Source organism: Poromitra crassiceps (assembly GCF_964638095.1).
Source record: "Poromitra crassiceps genome assembly, chromosome: 14".
NCBI lineage: Eukaryota > Metazoa > Chordata > Actinopteri > Beryciformes > Melamphaidae > Poromitra > Poromitra crassiceps.
Genome location: NC_139633.1, coordinates 5,010,507 through 5,029,289, shown reverse-complemented (window position 1 = coordinate 5,029,289; position 18,783 = coordinate 5,010,507). Strand labels below are relative to the sequence as shown.

At 41.9% G+C, this 18,783-nt stretch overlaps 2 protein-coding genes across 2 annotated transcripts; one reads left to right on the top strand and one right to left on the bottom strand.

Annotated features, from left to right (window-relative positions):
• Nucleotides 1–1,237: 1,237 nt before the first annotated feature.
• LOC310788757 (ependymin-like) lies at nucleotides 1,238–5,226 on the bottom strand (the record flags this gene model as incomplete). Its single annotated transcript, XM_083650321.1, has 4 exons — nucleotides 1,238–1,358; nucleotides 1,878–1,965; nucleotides 2,414–2,597; nucleotides 5,173–5,226. 4 exons carry the CDS (start codon nucleotides 5,224–5,226, stop codon nucleotides 1,238–1,240), a joined length of 447 nt encoding a protein of 148 aa, XP_083506447.1.
• A 3,842-nt stretch (nucleotides 5,227–9,068) lies between these two features.
• Nucleotides 9,069–18,338, top strand: styx (serine/threonine/tyrosine interacting protein). Its single transcript, XM_083651083.1, has 11 exons — nucleotides 9,069–9,261; nucleotides 9,722–9,754; nucleotides 10,283–10,336; nucleotides 10,823–10,920; nucleotides 11,067–11,127; nucleotides 11,244–11,280; nucleotides 11,385–11,424; nucleotides 12,120–12,170; nucleotides 14,037–14,109; nucleotides 16,238–16,331; nucleotides 17,783–18,338. The coding sequence occupies exons 1-11, from the start codon at nucleotides 9,205–9,207 to the stop codon at nucleotides 17,854–17,856; spliced, it is 672 nt and encodes a 223-aa protein (XP_083507209.1). The 5' UTR covers nucleotides 9,069–9,204; the 3' UTR covers nucleotides 17,857–18,338.
• The last annotated feature ends 445 nt before the right edge of the window (nucleotides 18,339–18,783 follow it).

The window sequence follows — 18,783 nt, the reverse complement described above, 5'->3', positions numbered from 1 at the left end:
TGAGACTAACTGTATAAATCAATGTGGGGAAACAAGGTGGCTAAACTACCCACTTTGAATAGTTTAGCCACCTCTGTATTTACCACTACACCCCTGCAGTGTGTGTGTGCACACCATTCTGACTGAAGGTCCCTGTGTGGAAAGGTCATGATTCGTTATTGTAAGTTTGATATTAATTGGGTCCAGACCAAACACAAGATTCTATCACAGGCACATTAACAAAATATGATGGCGATGATGTAGAGAAAACATAAATGATTTGTAAGAACATGTTCATATTTGTGTAAAATATTCATGACAGTGTGTGATCACATTCACATTGTGTTGAAAACCTATTTTCTTGTCCTTATTTACAGGAGATGACATCAAATGAATAGACACCGGCAGTGTTTGAGGGATGGGATCAACAGCCTCATCTAAACAGCTATGAGACAACAATACATTGAACTGATGTTCTGCTATATATATAGCCAATACAAGGAATCAGAAGCCCGACACACCCCATTTATTATTGATCGTGTTTCAAGCTCCAGGTCTTCTCATCACACCAAACCCAACAGCCGTCGGCTGGAAGGCGGTGTCAAAATGAGAGGTACATTAACACCGGCACTGCAGCCCCATACAAAGTGATGAGCATTTTCACCAAAACCAAGCTACTATCTGAAGTTCCCAGGCATTGATGGATTCGGCCATGCCCAGCACCTTCTGCTGGCTTTAAAATATGTTATGTTAGACTGCCATCTGGTGGGTGACAAGTGGATGACTGATCTACTGGCTGGCTTGTGTGCATTGGGAATTTGAGCTGAAAGGGTCCAGTGTCCACATACCACTATGTAGACATTTGAAGTGTTACTATGTTGCTTTTTTAAAGACAACATTCAACATTGTTTTAATAGAAGCAAGGAGGCAGGTGCAGGCTAACCACTTGAGAGCTGCCTTCAGCTGTCGTGGATCACAGTGTTTCAGAGGCTCTCGATCCATGCTTCTATCCATGACAGAAACATTTTTCATACGTTATACGTCATACGTCAGCGCTATTACTGAAGAAAGTCGTGATTTGGTATAACTTTCTTTCCAATGCGATCACAGTTTCTGTTTCATTTTGTTTTATAACAGCTCTATCTTTATTCTTCATTCAGTCAAAACATCATTCTCAACGTCGAGTGAGTGAATATTTCGTATTTTTTTATTGAGAGGTTGAGTGCTATAAAACCAGCACTGAGCCATAGGAGATCACTCAGTGTTTTTCAAACACGCTGTAGAAGTCAGAGGGGCCGTCGCTGAGCTGGACGTCCTGACAGTAAGGCGGGGGCTCAAGCGCCTCGGGGTTCTCCACGCCAATTACGTTGTTATAAAAGCTGTGAATAAATAGGAAGACAGAGCAAGATGTGATTTTTTTATTCACTTACTGAAACTTACAGATAAAAATTGAAAATTCCAAAATATTCTTTCTGTTCTTTTTCTTCTGCTTCTGACAGCATATTCTATAAGCATGTTCACCTTATAACCCTATTTGACTTTGGTCAACAGTTTTCACATTTTTGGCCTGTGCCTGCCTATCCCCGTCATCTCAAAATGAAATGAAATGTGATATTGGCTGCTCCCAGTCCCAATAATCCTTGTTACTTCAAGCCTTTTCTTTTATTTTGAAAACTATTTGCATTTTCTTTCTGATTTTCTTTTTTCTGACCATTTTAAATATATATATTTATTTGATGTAATTGTAGTTAGATTTGCATTATTATCAGCGATAACCTCTGTTAGTGTTGAAATCTCTTTCCATATGCTGGTGACACGGTGGGTGTCTGGGTGATATGGTGTGTGTTTGCTGGAAAACATGTTTGCTAAAGTGCATGAGTTACAGATCAAAGACTGACCTTATCGTCACCCATCCAGTTCTGTCAGTGTGGTAGGTGGTGCTCACAGGAATACAACCAGAGATGGTGACTGACATCAGGTACTTGGCTGAATAATCACACAAGAATGAAAGTATGTGAGTCAATAAAGTGCCAGAATAAAAGCCAGCTTTAAGCAGCCAGATGAAAACTGCAGATCAGTATATGAATTCCTGAATACATTAAAACTGCCCCTGTTTAATAGCATTGCTCAATTCCTGCTAATTGTCTGTGACGAAAGGTTAAAGCTGAAATACTCTCTTGTGGTTCTTACATTATGGCACTGAAAAGCAATGGGTGTTTTGCATAGGTGGGTGTGTGCAAAATTAATCAGGTAATTAGGCTGATGGGTGATATAATACAGTATGTATAATGTAGATACTTCATAATGTCCCTGTGTCCACATAGGCTACTTAAAAACATCGCATCTGGTATCTCCCAGTTATTGTTTAACATTTTAATCTAAGACTGGCATCTACAAAATACAAAATTATTTGTTTGGACGTCGGCTCTCTTACACTTGGTCTTCGTCTCTCCCATCCAAGCACTGATCTCCAGTCCATCCAGAGGGGCGGAGGAGCTGCCCACATAGACAACAGCCACGGGATGGGCATCCTTGGGGATCTCCAGGGGATGGAAGTCACCCTCCAGGCGAGACTTGACGCAGGTGTGGTTTCGCTCATGGATGGAATAGATGACATGCTGGTAGACACAGGGAAATGATATTGGATGTAGAGAGGGATGGATTAGAGTGGGAATGAGTAGGATCTGAGTTTTGTAGAATGGAGCAGAGTCGAGAGAGGACACCACAAAACATGATATTGAGTAACATAAAAAGTTTAAAATCTAAGCACCTGTTTCTGTGTAGGCCTATAGTGAATTGTAAAATAGTCATACATTGAACCCAGCCAGCCTGCTTGTGCTCTCCTGGGCATTGAAGCTATGTGGATGTCGAACCGTGAACCTGCAGAGCTAGTGCATTGGTATATAGCCTGTATATATGCTCGGGGGGGGGGGCGGCCAGCGAATTGGCATTGATGCGGAGCCTTTGTAACAACTGTATAAAACCATCATATCTGTGTTGTTTCACCTTTAATTGAAAAATGCTGTTGACTGATGTTTTTCTTTCTCTCTAAATGTGCAAGTTAGTTATTTTCCTTCGTAGCTGTAGCGGTGGGGTATGACATCACTGATGATGTCGTAGGCGTAGCGGGCACTTTTCTAGTTCATAATGATACATACCTCTTTGTAGTTCAGGAGAGCATCGGAGTGGAAAGTTGTGTTGCCAAGACTGACAATCGCTCTGATTCTGACACGCTGGCCAGCAGCATCATAGATAAATACGGCATGGGACACCGTATGTTTTTTTTCACCGACCTGTGAAAGGGAGAATTTGGATTTATTTCACAGGTCACAGACTCTTTACCTGAGAGATCATTAGGATAACACTTTGGTTCAGATATACAGGATATGGTAGTCATCTATAGTCGTATGGTATTTTTACAAGGATACTTATTAACACACAAAGCCCTATATCAGTAACGTGTTAGCCTGATATAAGAGCTTCTAATCACTAATCGTCTAATTTTAACATGACCAAATGTGGGCCTAGTTTCAGAAATGTCTATGCTATGATTGTAACTTGATCAATATTTCATTTGAAAGAAACACTTGCCATAGTCAAAGCCCCAGACAGAAGAGGTGGAGATGCTGTTAGAGATAAGGAGTCTTTAGTCAATATATAATAAAAAAAGAAACAGGCTAAAATAGTCGAAGAAGTGAATTAATGATGCAATTAAATTACATTTGTTGCATATGCAGTGTAACTGTGTGTATTGTATGCAAAACAAATATATTACTTGCAATATAATGCAAAAGGTTGAGTTGGGTGATTAATACTTCATTGTATGCAGTTGTCCTATTCAATATGTTAGGCTACTACAGTTTTATTCAGAAAAACAAACCCTTACGTGTGATTTCTAATGCTAAAAAGTACAGAATAAAATGCTATATATTTATTTTACTCACCGCAACGGTCAGGTTGGGCGAAACATCCCACTGCCAGGAAGATCAATAGGACGATAGATTTGATCATTCTGTCACAACACAATGTCACAACACGCAGTCTGCACAGGAAACACACTCTCTCCTAACAGTCTGTCACAGAGACTCCTTATAAACAGTATCTAGTGGGCGGTTGCAGCAGCTGTTTACCAAAATCTAACGTCATTCACCTAATAGGTATCCTATGCTATCCACAAGAAGCTGAAAGGTCAAATTAATCTCCAATCAGCACTCAGGACATGTAAACAGAGGTTCCATGTTTTCCTTGGCTTCAGCTCTGGTCTACAGTGCATTATGACCTTGGTATTATAAGGTTCTATCTGGGTTGAGCGCAGTTAAAAGCTACAGAGCATCAACGTTTTGACATCCCAGCTGGCAAAACTGGTAATAAATCTGTATTAGTCCCCCAAGACCTACACTCCCATGCTTTGAATATACAATATCAAAATCCTGGGTTTGATGTTTTTTTTGGTTGAATTTTGATGACGGTCCAAACACAGATAGAACCTTATCATTCTGTCAGCTCAGTTAGTGTTTGGTTTTATAAGGTTCTTTATAAAGTTTCTCATCAGGGATCGCTACCGCAATCACAACCTGATAAGTTTGTTAAAGGGAAACTGACTAACGCTAGCTTTATTGCTTGCTAGCTAAAGAACGGAGAGAAGCTATCGTGTTTTTTGGGCAAACCCATTGCAGTCGATTTGTGAACTCGTCAGTATTTAGCTAGCCATGTCGGTCCATGTCTATGAAACTCACAACTGTTACCAATGTGGCAAAATCATTTTGGGGGTTAATGAGTTCTATTTTGGGAGTCCAGATTCTATCAGAATTTGACAATTTTACTTTTTATTTTATTTTTGTTTTATTTAAAAAGACTTGTTTCCTTCTAACCTGTATAGATATCTATTCTCTCAATTTTTGCACGTCTCATGCCCTCCAACTGAAGGTAAACTTACCTTATCTTATCTCAGATAAAGTGATTCAATACACTCTAAATGTTTCAGTAGATTTTGAATATGGTGTTATTTAGGTCACACAATGCAGTGTTGGTTTTGAAAACAAGTTGAGTTGAGCTGAGGTGACCCATGCAGGGTGAAGTAGTTTGTGGTTTTAAGGCAGAGAGTGACACTTTAACAGGTGCAGGTGGGAGCACTTGCAAGTTAAGAAAGGGCCATTATGTAATCTATGACTTCCATTGACCTCCATCACCGACCAGTAGGAACTGCAACAACACTGCCAGGTCTCTGGCACAGTCCCACCCCGCCATCGCTGTTACTACCCACCCCACCATCGCTGTTACTACCCACCCCACCATCACTGTTACTACCCACCCCACCATCACTGTTACTACCCACCCCACCATCGCTGTTACTACCCACCCCACCATCACTGTTACTACCCACCCCACCATCACTGTTACTACCCACCCCACCATCACTGTTACTACCCACCCCACCATCACTGTTACTACCCACCCCACCATCACTGTTACTACCCACCCCACCATGCTGTTACTACCCACCCCACCATCACTGTTACTACCCACCCCAACATCACTGTTACTACCCACCCCACCATCACTGTTACTATCCACCCCACCATCACTGTTACTACCCACCCCACCATCACTGTTACTATCCACCCCACCATCACTGTTACTACCCACCCCACCATGCTGTTACTACCCACCCCACCATGCTGTTACTACCCACCCCACCATCACTGTTACTACCCACCCCACCATCACTGTTACTACCCACCCCACCATCACTGTTACTACCCACCCCACCATCACTGTTACTACCCACCCCACCATCACTGTTACTACCCACCCCACCATCGCTGTTACTACCCACCCCACCATCACTGTTACTACCCACCCCACCATCACTGTTACTACCCACCCCACCATTGCTGTTACTACCCACCCCACCATCACTGTTACTACCCACCCCACCATCGCTGTTACTACCCACTCCACCATCACTGTTACTACCCACCCCACCATCACTGTTACTACCCACCCCACCATCACTGTTACTACCCACCCCACCATCACTGTTACTACCCACCCCACCACCATCACTGTTACTACCCACCCCACCATCACTGTTACTACCCACCCCACCATCACTGTTACTACCCACTCCACCATCACTGTTACTACCCACCCCACCGTCACTGTTACTACCCACCCCACCATCACTGTTACTACCCACCCCACCATCACTGTTACTATCCACCCCACCATCGCTGTTACTACCCACTCCACCATCACTGTTACTACCCACCCCACCATCACTGTTACTACCCACCCCGCTCACTCGCCCCTCCCATCCCTTTGAGTTACAGTGGCCTAGATAAAGCCCCATTTTAACTAGAGAACAAAATGTATTGCAATGCCTGAAATTCCAATAGACTCTGTGTGTGTGTGTGTGTGTGTGTGTGTGTGGATGACGTCACACTTTTTTTTCTTTCTTTCTTTCTTTCTTTCTTTCTTTCTTTCTTTCTTTCTTTCTTTCTTTCTTTCTTTCTCAACCTGTGTGTTGTTGATGTAGCTACTTGTACTTGTGATCTACTGGAATATGTGATGTAGGCTACTGATTTTTAGGTAACGCTTTAGAATACAGCCCGCAAATAAGCATGTAGTTAGAGTATAACAACGGGTTTAGGGCTGTAGTTATAGTCTAACTACGGGGTTTAAGGAGTGAATTATAAGATCTGTACTTATAGTCTAACTACGGGGTTTAAGGAGTGTAGTTATAGTATAACAACGGGGTTTAAGGAGTGTAGTTATGGTATAACAACGGGGTTTAAGGAGTGTAGTTATAGTCTAACAACAGGGTTTAAGGAGTGTAGTTAGAGTATAACAACGGGTTTAAGGAGTGTAGTTAGAGTATAACAACAGGGTTTAAGGAGTGAAAAAATACTTTAACTAGAGGGTAACAAGATCTGTACTTATAGTCTAACTACGGGGTCGCGGGCTGTATTATGAAGCAGGGGACAAATGTTTGTACTTATAGGCTAATTATGGGGTACCACACTGTACTTACAGGGTAACTACGGGGTTTAAGGAGTGTAGTTAGAGTATAACAACGGGGTTTAAGGAGTCTAGTTAGAGTATAACAACGGGGTTTAAGGAGTGTAGTTAGAGTATAACAACAGGGTTTAAGGAGTGTAGTTAGAGTATAACAACGGGGTTTAAGGAGTCTAGTTAGAGTATAACAACGGGGTTTAAGGAGTCTAGTTAGAGTATAACAACGGGGTTTAAGGAGTGTAGTTATAGTCTAACAACGGGGTTTAAGGAGTGTAGTTAGAGTATAACAACGGGGTTTAACGAGTGTAGTTAGAGTATAACAACGGGGTTTAAGGAGTGTAGTTAGAGTATAACAACGGGGTTTAAGGAGTGTAGTTAGAGTATAACAACGGGGTTTAAGGAGTCTAGTTAGAGTATAACAATGGGGTTTAAGGAGTCTAGTTAGAGTATAACAACGGGGTTTAAGGAGTCTAGTTAGAGTGTAACAACGGAGTATAACAATAGACTCTAACTAGACTCCTTAAACCCCGTTGTTATACTCTAACTAGACTCCTTAAACCCCGTTGTTATACTCTAACTAGACTCCTTAAACCCCGTTGTTATACTCTAACTACACTCCTTAAACCCCGTTGTTATACTCTAACTAGACTCCTTAAACCCCGTTGTTATACTCTTAACTACACTCCTTGAACCCCGTTGTTATACTCTAACTAGACTCCTTAAACCCCGTTGTTATACTCTAACTAGACTCCTTAAACCCCGTTGTTATACTCTAACTAGACTCCTTAAACCCCGTTGTTATACTCTAACTAGACTCCTTAAACCCCGTTGTTATACTCTAGACTCCTTAAACCCCGTTGTTATACTCTAACTACACTCCTTAAACCCCGTTGTTATACTCTAACTAGACTCCTTAAACCCCGTTGTTATACTCTAACTACACTCCTTAAACCCCGTTGTTATACTCTAACTACACTCCTTAAACCCTGTTGTTATACTCTAACTAGACTCCTTAAACCCCGTTGTTATACTCTAACTACACTCCTTGAACCCCGTTGTTATACTCTAACTAGACTCCTTAAACCCCGTTGTTATACTCTAACTACACTCCTTAAACCCCGTTGTTATACTCTAACTACACTCCTTAAACCCTGTTGTTATACTCTAACTACACTCCTTAAACCCCGTTGTTATACTCTAACTACACTCCTTAAACCCCGTTGTTAGACTATAACTACACTCCTTAAACCCCGTTGTTATACTCTAACTAGACTCCTTAAACCCCGTTGTTATACTCTAACTAGACTCCTTAAACCCCGTTGTTATACTCTAACTACACTCCTTAAACCCCGTAGTTACCCTGTAAGTACAGTGTGGTACCCCATAATTAGCCTATAAGTACAAACATTTGTCCCCTGCTTCATAATACAGCCCGCGACCCCGTAGTTAGACTATAAGTACAGATCTTGTTACCCTCTAGTTAAAGTATTTTTTCACTCCTTAAACCCCGTTGTTATACTCTAACTACACTCCTTAAACCCGTTGTTATACTCTAACTACACTCCTTAAACCCTGTTGTTAGACTATAACTACACTCCTTAAACCCCGTTGTTATACCATAACTACACTCCTTAAACCCCGTTGTTATACTATAACTACACTCCTTAAACCCCGTAGTTAGACTATAAGTACAGATCTTATAATTCACTCCTTAAACCCCGTAGTTAGACTATAACTACAGCCCTAAACCCCGTTGTTATACTCTAACTACATGCTTATTTGCGGGCTGTATTCTAAAGCGTTACCGATTTTTACATACCGGTATGATTTCACTGGAATTCTGTTGCTAGGGAACAATTTAGCTACAGGAGTTAAACTAAGGTCAAGTTTAGTATTTTATGTTGTCAACTTGTCAAGTGTTAAACTGTAACAAAGTTACCTGTGAGTGTCGGACAGTGACCACTAGATGCCGCTGTTGCTCTCCTTTGGCTCCTTCTTGTTCTGTTCTTTCCACACGTCCACCGTCCAAGTCGTGCGTGGTCACGTGACAGAGCTGTCAGGGGACAGCAGCAGCATGGCGGACATGCATGTGGAACAAGCTGAAAACAAACCGACACGGTTCTCCAGCTAACCCGCCGTTACAAACAGCGACACCGTGCACAGAGCCAGCCGGGCCGCCGGTGCCCGCCCGCACGCACACACTGCAGAATGGACGAGAACAAACTCCAGTTCCCGTCTCTGCCCGCGTCCAACGAGGATCTTCTGGTATGTGTGCACGGCAACTGGCATTAACTGGAATGTCATGTGTGTGTGTGTTTGCCTGGCTAATGTTAGCTATCATCACCACAACAGTCCTAACTAGCTGTATTGCTTGCTAGCTAAATAACGGAGAGAAGCTATCGTGTTTTTTGGGCAAACCCATTGCAGTCGATTTGTGAACTCGTCAGTATTTAGCTAGCCATGTCGGTCCATGTCCATCTCCACCTTATGTGCCCCCTCGGCCTAGTTATTGTTTACTAGCGTTATGCTAACACAGATAGCCTAGCTTCCTACCAGAACACTGAATAGCCTAGCTTCCTACCAGAACACTGAATAGCCTAGCTTCCTACCAGGCATTCACTTAGCCACGTAGCTATGTGGGCAAATTGGGCAATCATACCCATGTTGACCGGAGCACTTTGAGCAATTATTAACGTTAGCTAACATTTTATTTCCTATCTCACAGGACTGGGCATATCCAATGAGACGAGAAATGCAGGTACATAACATTAACGTTGGCATTTTTTATATTATTTATAATTTGTTTGCTAATTCCTTCCGTAACGTTAGCAAGGGCGTTCTGACAGCAGTGTCTTCACAGAAGGCGGTGGTTCCCCAAAACAGGGCGTGGATCCCAAAAGGCCTTTCCCCACAGCTGAATAAATACTGTCTTGACATTTTTCTCAGTTGCTAACGTTAGCAGTTAAAATAACAAGTGTGTACATTTTGGTAAACGTGTCATAGGTTTGACTACTATACCCCAATGCGAGTACTAGTCATATATACAAGATCACAATCTGGTCTGTTGTCTGTTTGGACAAAGTTGAGGATTTCCTTGGTATCATTGGCTACTATTGTTAGCAGACAGACAGCCTGGCTCCTACTGTAAATGCAGTGCTCTTGCTTCATCCTATAATACATAATCACTCACAGAAACAAGGTTTAACCTCTAAACAACTGAACATACTGTAAATGTAACTATATCTGTGCTTTCAGTGATGTCATCCTGCTCTGTCTTTCTTTTCAGGAGATAGTACCAGGGTTGTTTTTAGGTCCCTACTCTGCTGCATTGAAAAGCAAGGTAATTTCTAAACAATTTAACTAACTACTGACAGTAGTTGCAGGGAGAGTGACCGAGAGAAACTATGGGTCTGCAGTGAAAAACATGCTTTCAACGTAGCCTGGAGTTGGGATGTTGCCAGCGGCAGCTAACGCTAGACATACATACTCAGAATGTCCCAGGGCAGTCCCCAGCAAAATGATTAAATTGTGTGATTTCACTATGATTTAATTTCAATGACTAGAAGTTAGCCCAAGGAGAGAATGTAGTGCATATACTTGGTGTTAGCTCTCACTCTCTGCTGTTATCTCCCATCTACATTATAGTATACTACTGTACTTGCGCTGTTCACGTCAGCCGCGTCGACCTGACGGTCAGTCACATTTTTGGGGAACTGCCCTATAGCGAGCATGGCGAGGGCTTTCACATCAGAGTGTAAATTACACTTTATCGTTAAGTCTCTTATTGTTATAGCTCATGTGATGTCTGTTCTTTTTCTCTGTCTAGCTGCCAATCCTTGAGAGACAGGGCATAACGCATATTGTGTGTGTCCGTCAAGACATTGAAGCCAATTTTATCAAGCCTAATTTCCCACATACATTTAGGTAAGAACTCTATCATCTGACCTCGCTATAGCTGAACATTTGATGTGAAACTCACATTGCATCAGTGCATTTTTGTGTGAATAGATGTTAACCTAGAATAGCTGCTTTTTTGCTAGCCCATGCACTAAATGTCATATTTTTTGTAGATACCTTGTGTTAGATATTGCTGACAATCCAGTGGAAAATATTATAAGATTTTTCCCTATGGTGAGTTATTGCTTCCTTGTTAACAACATTTCTATATTGATGTGGGACATACCATGTGCGTTTTCTGTTATGCATGATGTGTTTTACCATTTCATTTTGCTCCTACCTCCTAACAGACTAAAGAATTTATTGATAGCTGCTTAGCAACTGGAGGTAATGATGCATCAATTTCCATTTTGAATGTGTTGTCATAAATAGAATAGATAATACACTAACTTGAGCAGTATTATCAACAATCTTTGGTCTTCCTCCCCTAGGAAAGGTACTGGTTCATGGTAATGCAGGGATTTCAAGAAGGTATTTTTTTTATATTTTATAATTATTATACTGTGCAATGTATCCTATATAATGTTCCAATAATGTTCCTAGATGCTAGTTTCTAAGGGATGTGAAGTAAAAAAGAATAATAATAATAAAAAAAAAGTATAAATTACAGCTGAACATGGCACAACTCTGGGGGTGATTAACTTGTGGAATCGTGACCTCGAGGGACATGGCCTTCCACTTAACTGGGGCCATATTTTGGCTCATATATTATCTTGTCAAAAAACCAATCGGCACATCAGCTCATTCACTATAAGTTTGTGCATACATTTTTATGCCACACCCAAACTGTACTAAATGTAGCCAGAGTACTGTTGGAACATATTCTCTGGGAATGCTCTTCTGTTTGGAACCTCTGGTCCAAGGTGACGAAGAGTCTTGAAAATATCCTGAAATTCCCAAATTCCTGAACAGCCTAGTTTATTTTTATTCAATGATGACTCCATCCTTAGTGGTAACACCAGGTTAGCCCTTAGGAAAATCATTTTTGCAGGCTTAACTGCCACCAAAAATACCATAATTCACTCATGGTTCACCCCTGCTGTTTGTATGTATTTGAATCCTTGTCTATGGTACCTCGTGTACGATTTTCATGTGACAAACTCAATAAAAAGTTGATCATACAAAAAATACTGCTGGACATCAAATGTCTCCATTTATCATTTCAGTGCTGCCTTAGTGATTGCATACCTTATGGAGACCTTCGGGATGAAATACAGGTAAGTTTCCAATCTCAAATTAATTGCTTTCCCATTTTTCCCAATAGGATCAAACATTCTGACTTCTCTAATAAATATTTGTGATTGTTCCTTGTTTTTAGATGCAATTAAAGGCTTAAGATGCACATAAAAAAAAAATGCACCAGTATTTATGTATAGTTTATCACTCTGAGCGCCACTGCTGAGGGTTTTAGGTTAACTTGTTTATAATACAGTATGTGCAAAAAGATGAAACCAAATGTCCAATTAACATCACTACCGTAAATTCCGGACTATAAGCCGCGGCTTTTTTCCCGTTTTTTGGCCCCTGCGGCTTATATAACGGTGCGTCTTATCTATGGATTTTTTCAGAAAAAAAAAAAAAAAAATCTCTCTTTTTTAGCACTCTTTCTAACTATAAATCCACTTCTGTTTTAATTTCCTCTCTTGCCCTCTTTTCACCACACCGCGGACACTGTGTGCACTGTAAAAATAAACAACGGTGGTGTTGTGTTATGTTGTTTTGTTGAAATGTTGTAATACGGTAAATGGGAGCTTCCTCAAACAGCCATCTCTTCCCGACAATCCCCTCTGTGCGTGACCACTTACATATGGTAATTACGGTAAGCAAACGGCCACTCGGGCAACAACTCCCTCCCCCGACTACCAGGAGAAAATCACAAACTTCGGCGAATTCACACAAAGGAAGATCAAGGAATATTCACAACAAGACGAGCAGTAGAAGCAACACTCTCACTTACCATGGGGAAGGTACGCAGAAATTCACACGAGGCAGCTTTCAAGTTGAAAGCAGTCAATCTCGCATTAAAAGAGAGCAGCCGCCGATCAAACAGAGCAGCCGCGCGTAACCTGGGCAAAAGGGACTGTCCGTCCGGGGGAGAACTACTGAACAACTCCCTCCCGACTATCAGGAGAAAATCACAAACTTCGGCGAATTCACACAAAGGAAGATCACGGAATATTATAGGAGTGTGAAAACATCCACAATTACCAACGGGTTCCAAAACGCTGGACTGCTGCGGGATGAAGAGGATGACGCCACGGGGACTGCCCCCTAGTCCGATACCTCACGAGTCCGATACCTCACGAGTCCGACACCTCATGGTTTTGGGTTAGGGTCTGGGGGAGGTTAGGTTTAGGCGTGGGGGTGGGAGAGGTTAGGTTTTGGGTTAGGGTCTGGGGGATGTTAGGTTTAGGCGTGGGGGTGGGAGAGGTTAGGTTTTGGGTTAGGGTCTGGGGGAAGTTAGCCTCTTTTTTCGGACTCGTGAGGTGTCGGACTCGTGAGGTATCGGACTCGTGCCATGGCACCTGAAGGAGAGAGGAGAGTGGTTGACGAAGCCACCCTGAACCTGTTCGTTTCCGACACTGAAGATGAGGACTTTGGTGGTTTCAGTACGCAGGAAGAAGAGGAAGACGAGGATTAGTGACTTGACTTCTCTGGTTACAGGTTTGCTGCACATATACGGTAGCCTATTGTTGTGTGATTTTGTCTGGGGATTAGTGACCTGACTTTTGTTTTGTTTTGTTGAAATGTTAATAAATGGGAGCTTCCCCAAACAGCGATCTCTTTCCCGACATTCCTCTCTGTGCACGAACCCTTTCATATGGTAATTAAACATCAAAACACCCGCGGCTTATAGTCCGGTGCGGCTTATAGAAGAAAAAAATAGTCAATTTTGGTCCCGCGGCTTATACACCGGTGCGTCTTATAGTCCGGAATTTACGGTAATCACAATCTTTAGAATTTGCTGCTACAGGACAGAATTGTCAAGATAACACAGTAGCTGCCAGCTGAGCTTTGCGATGTTGAGCTGCTCAGTCTTCCAGCGGCTGCTGTCGTAACCTGCTGCTCTGTTTCTTCTCTAGGGAGGCTTTCAGCCATGTCCAGGAGAGGAGGTTCTGCATCAACCCCAACGTGGGCTTTGTACATCAGTTACAGGTAAGCTCTGACATGGAGAGAAATAGCGTTTTGAATTCTGATTGGTCAACCCGTGGGCTGCGACAGGCCAATCAATACGTGATTGTGAACAAATCACTTATGCTGTAGCTACATCAAGCAACTGATCTGTTCCTGTAGTGTTAACAAGATACTGTATATTGCCATGAGCTTCTCTGAGTTTGTCGGGCGAACACATCGCCGTATCTCAAATGGGCTGCAAAATGGCACTGGTTTTGTTTGCTCTTTAAAATAACTACAATTATGTTTCCTTTATCTTTGAAAAATAATTAAATGTGGGGTATGCGATAGCAATAATATCCCAGTATCTCCAAGTGTGAGTCAATGCTCAATGCGAGTGACCTATTAACTGTTGTTGTGTAATCCTATTCTAAATGATCCAGTTATGGTTCTGGCCCCTGATCTCGGTCAGCTCCGTATCCACATACCACCTGTACAGTCTTTTCTCAAAGGGCCTTTGTGAGCCATTTTATCAAGCCACTTGTAATTTGGCCATCTGGTCTGACACTTGTGTTACACCGTTGGGAATATTTGAGTAGACTGAATAATATCAGATGCTTTTGTTTAGCATAATCTCAAGGGTCAGTGCACAGAAATGCCAGATCTTGTTCAGAATAATTTCATATTCTTAGGGAGCACAAATATGATGACAGGGATATTCAGATATTAGCCAGGATATGGAGACATGTAAAATCCTATTCCCGGTGCGTCCTGGTGCTGAGGTGGTACAGCGTGGGTTTAAATTGTTGCACGTCACTCCTTCTCTCTCTTCCAGTCTTTCTCATGTCTCTCCCCTGTGAACTATCAAATTTAGGCAAAAATGCCCCAAAAATAAACTTAACACGTTAACTGCCAGCGACGTATGCATACGTCAAAAAAAATCCAGCGCTTGACTGCCAGCGACGTATGGATACGTCAAAAAAAACGTTTTTTTTTTTTTGACGGTGGGGCGTTGATCAATCCCTTTTACGTCTCCTGTACAATTATTGGAGGTATTGAATGTGTATAATCTATTTTACCGACCCACTAAGTGTTGACAGTGCTCCCCCAGACGAGCGAAATCAAAGAAAAAGGGAGCAAAGCCATTCAAGGAAATGGCGAGGCGATTTTACAGTATTACATTCTCATGAAAATGGTTGGGGGAAAACGCTCTCGTTTTCGCACTGATTGCTGGCGATGCGGGATTGCAAATTTACATAATACATTACAGGTGGAACACACTTTGAAACACGCAGCATAAATATGACCAGAATCGCAAAAGCTTCTCTCAACCAAAACTCCCAAGAAGCGAGCGAGTCCATGCCGACTTCCTCAAACAGCAGCCTGCAGACAGGCACAGGAGAGCAGCAAAAGCACTGAGACTGTGACGGCCGCGGCAGCCAAGAAGAGGGAGGAGTTGAAGCAACTCTGCCTCTCGCTCTCTCCCTCTCTCTCTCTCTCTCTCTCTCGCTCTCTCTCTCTCCCTCCCTCCCTCTCTCTCTCTCTCTCTCTCTCTCTCCCTCTCCCCCTCTCACTAGGATTAAACCTAGTGCGTCTCCCTCCCGAGAGGGAGGGAGAGAGAGAGAGAGGGAGGGAGAGCGAGAGGGAGGGAGAGAGAGAGAGAGAGAGAGAGAGAGGGAGGGAGAGCGAGGGGAAGGGAGAGAGAGAGAGAGAGAGAGAGAGCGAGAGGGGGAGGGAGAGAGAGAGAGAGAGAGAGCCAAAAATGAATGGTTAAAGTGACAGCTCTATCGAATTTCACAAAAAGCCGTTTATCTCTGAATATTTTTTCTCATGCTAAAACCATGCTGTATTCAACTGATAATGCTTACATAACTACTAACTCTACAAACTAACTCTTTTAGACAGAGAAAGTACACATTCTATTAGTACTTTTGAGATATTGTATGTTCACAAACTCCAAGCAGAAAATAATCCTCGGCGCTTGTAAAATGAGCCACAATCCTCAAAAAACGGCTTGGCAGAAGCTACCTACAGCAAGAAAAAAATGGCTGGCAGTCAATGTGTTAAAAACCTTATTGTTTTTATGTTTTATTTTTTTACATATCTTATCGATAGAGAGGTCAGCTACCGATTTCCTTATAGCTGTGATAATGAGTAACTTGTTTCCCAGGAATATGAAGCGATCTACTTAGCCAAGTTGACGATCAAAATGATGTCGCCGATGCAGCTGGGCAGGTCCTTCTCCTTACAGGCTGGCATGGCAGGTTTGTATATACCTCATGTCATTCTGCATAGCTACACCTACAGTGTCTCCTCATAGCCACACCTACAGTATCTCCTCATGCTATTTGATCACTGTGCCAGCAGGTCTGGCTGAAGCTGTTGCCAAGAAATGTGCATTTGCATTCTTCAGCAGCTGGTCTCAATCCACGGCTACATTCAAAACACTAGGGTTTGGCATCAGGCTGTATGTGTTGAGTAGCAGGCTGCATGGGTTGAGTAGCAGGCTGTATGTGTTGAGTAGCATTTGATTGGCTTTGATACAATGACGAAGCTGTTTGGCTTGGTCAAAGGTTGAGCCAGGCGTATAGACGGCAGAAACAGTGATACTAGAAATATAGCACCTCGCGTGCTCATTTTTAGCGTGCCTCGCGGCTCACAATTGCTCAACTATGCCTTATTATAGTAGTGAGATTAGTTTAACCCATTGATACCTGATGCAGCATTTGCGTGTATATCCCTCATTTGTGTGTATCCCTTTAAGACCGCAAACCGCATTGACGCGGTCTTAAAGGGATACACACACAAATGCTGCATCAGGTATCAATGGGTTAAGGGGTGGGAGCTATATAAAGCCATATAAAACAAGTCCTTTTTTATACAAGTCCAGCTCTCATCTGTTTATTTTAATGTATAATCAAATTCAAATTTGCTTTATTGGCATGAAGGTCTCAAGAACAATATTGCCAAAGCATCAAGAATTAATGAAACAAAATAACATGATTGCAAACAAACAATGCATCAATTAGGTGTATTGTTGTGCCTCCACTGTCTACTGACTATTATCTTCTGTGCTTATGTCACATAAACCAACAAAAATATCACCTTAGCCAATTAAAACGGAGCTTTCATATACATTCATATCGTTTACATTTCTCACTTGACTGTGTCCCTCTTCCCCTTAAAATGTGAACTATTGCTAACTACTTATCTAATTCAACTGTGGCTGGTTTCTCTGAAAATACTGCATTAATTATCCTCAGTTTCCCTAGCAGCTAGCGTTATGAATAGGCATTATTGAAAGACACAACAAAAAACAATGTCATATTATCGCACGTCATTTGTAAACTGTTATGTTATTGTCTTCTTCATCTTTTATGCCACCTTGTTTTGTAACAATAGCTCGCCAATAAAACAAAACAAAACAGAAGCTAACATTCAAACTTTGCCTTCAAGGCTCCTCACACCTCCCTTAAGTCTTTCCCTTCTCCCTGACTGTTCTCTACTTCAATACAGCACAGACCGTGTTTTTAGTGTTTAAAAAGTCAGGACAATTCTACAGCAGAAGATTATTTTGATTCAATTCATCACAAGCCTCCTTTTTAACGACACACACGTCACGTCACGTCTGGGTGTGGAGGGGGGACGTATTCTTGTCGATGTCTTGCTGTAGGTTCATTTGTTTTCTCCTCCTCACTCACTGTTTCCTAACCAGGGAGCCGTAAACGCAGCCTGGAAGAAGACGAGGACTTTGGAGGAATGCAGGTCACAGCAGCACACAATGGATGAGCTTTGCTGACACTTAGCAATTTTTTACATTTTTATTGGTATTAAAAATGTAAATATTTGAACTTTTTCTAAGGGGGAGGGCCGAGGGAGGGAGGGAGGGGGAGCACTCCTGATGTCTGAGACATGCAGAGCTTATGGGGAATGGGAGAATTTGATAACAATTTTGTGTAATTATCTTTTTCTTTGTTTTGTTTTCGTTTTCTCAAGCTGTATGCACTGATGGGATTTTTTTTCTTCAGTTTTATAGTATTTAAAGCATTTTGCATTTGCAGCGGGACAGTATTGCAATAATGTACTTTCGATACTTGAATTATTACTCTGGCCAGAAGGGGGCAGTCTGCGAAAGGGAAAGTAGCCAGGACATCTGCCCAGAGGAAGACATGCCAATAGGAATAACTAAAGCCTTTGTTTGGGAATAATGGGAGTTATGGACTAACAGGCTTAATGTGGGATAGTAAGGAATGAAAAATAACAACTCACTGCTTAATAAAAAGAAGTCTGACTTAATCCTGTGTTCAGATGCGTGTATCATCACAGTAGTGTGTGGAAATGCTTCACACAACCTTTTTCAGCATTTTGATCATGTTCTGATAATTTAGAGACTAGTTTTCCAGTCACAGACTGAAAAATAAGATTGTGAGTAACTTTTTTGATGGTCCTAAGATAAATGGTTACAGGTCCAACACTTAACAGATGTCAGGTTAGCATTTAAGACTATTTAAAAATGAATCTCCCCAGAAATCAGTCCAGCAGTTGCCCTGCTTTATGACTAGTATCTACACTTAAAACACCCACTCTGTTTAGACTGGCATAATTGCAGGACAAGGTTAGGGAACAAACGCATACGTTTTCTAAATAACTGCACCAGTTTAGTTTACTGGCATCATACAGTAATACTACTACAGTATATTAAGTACTGTGACTAAA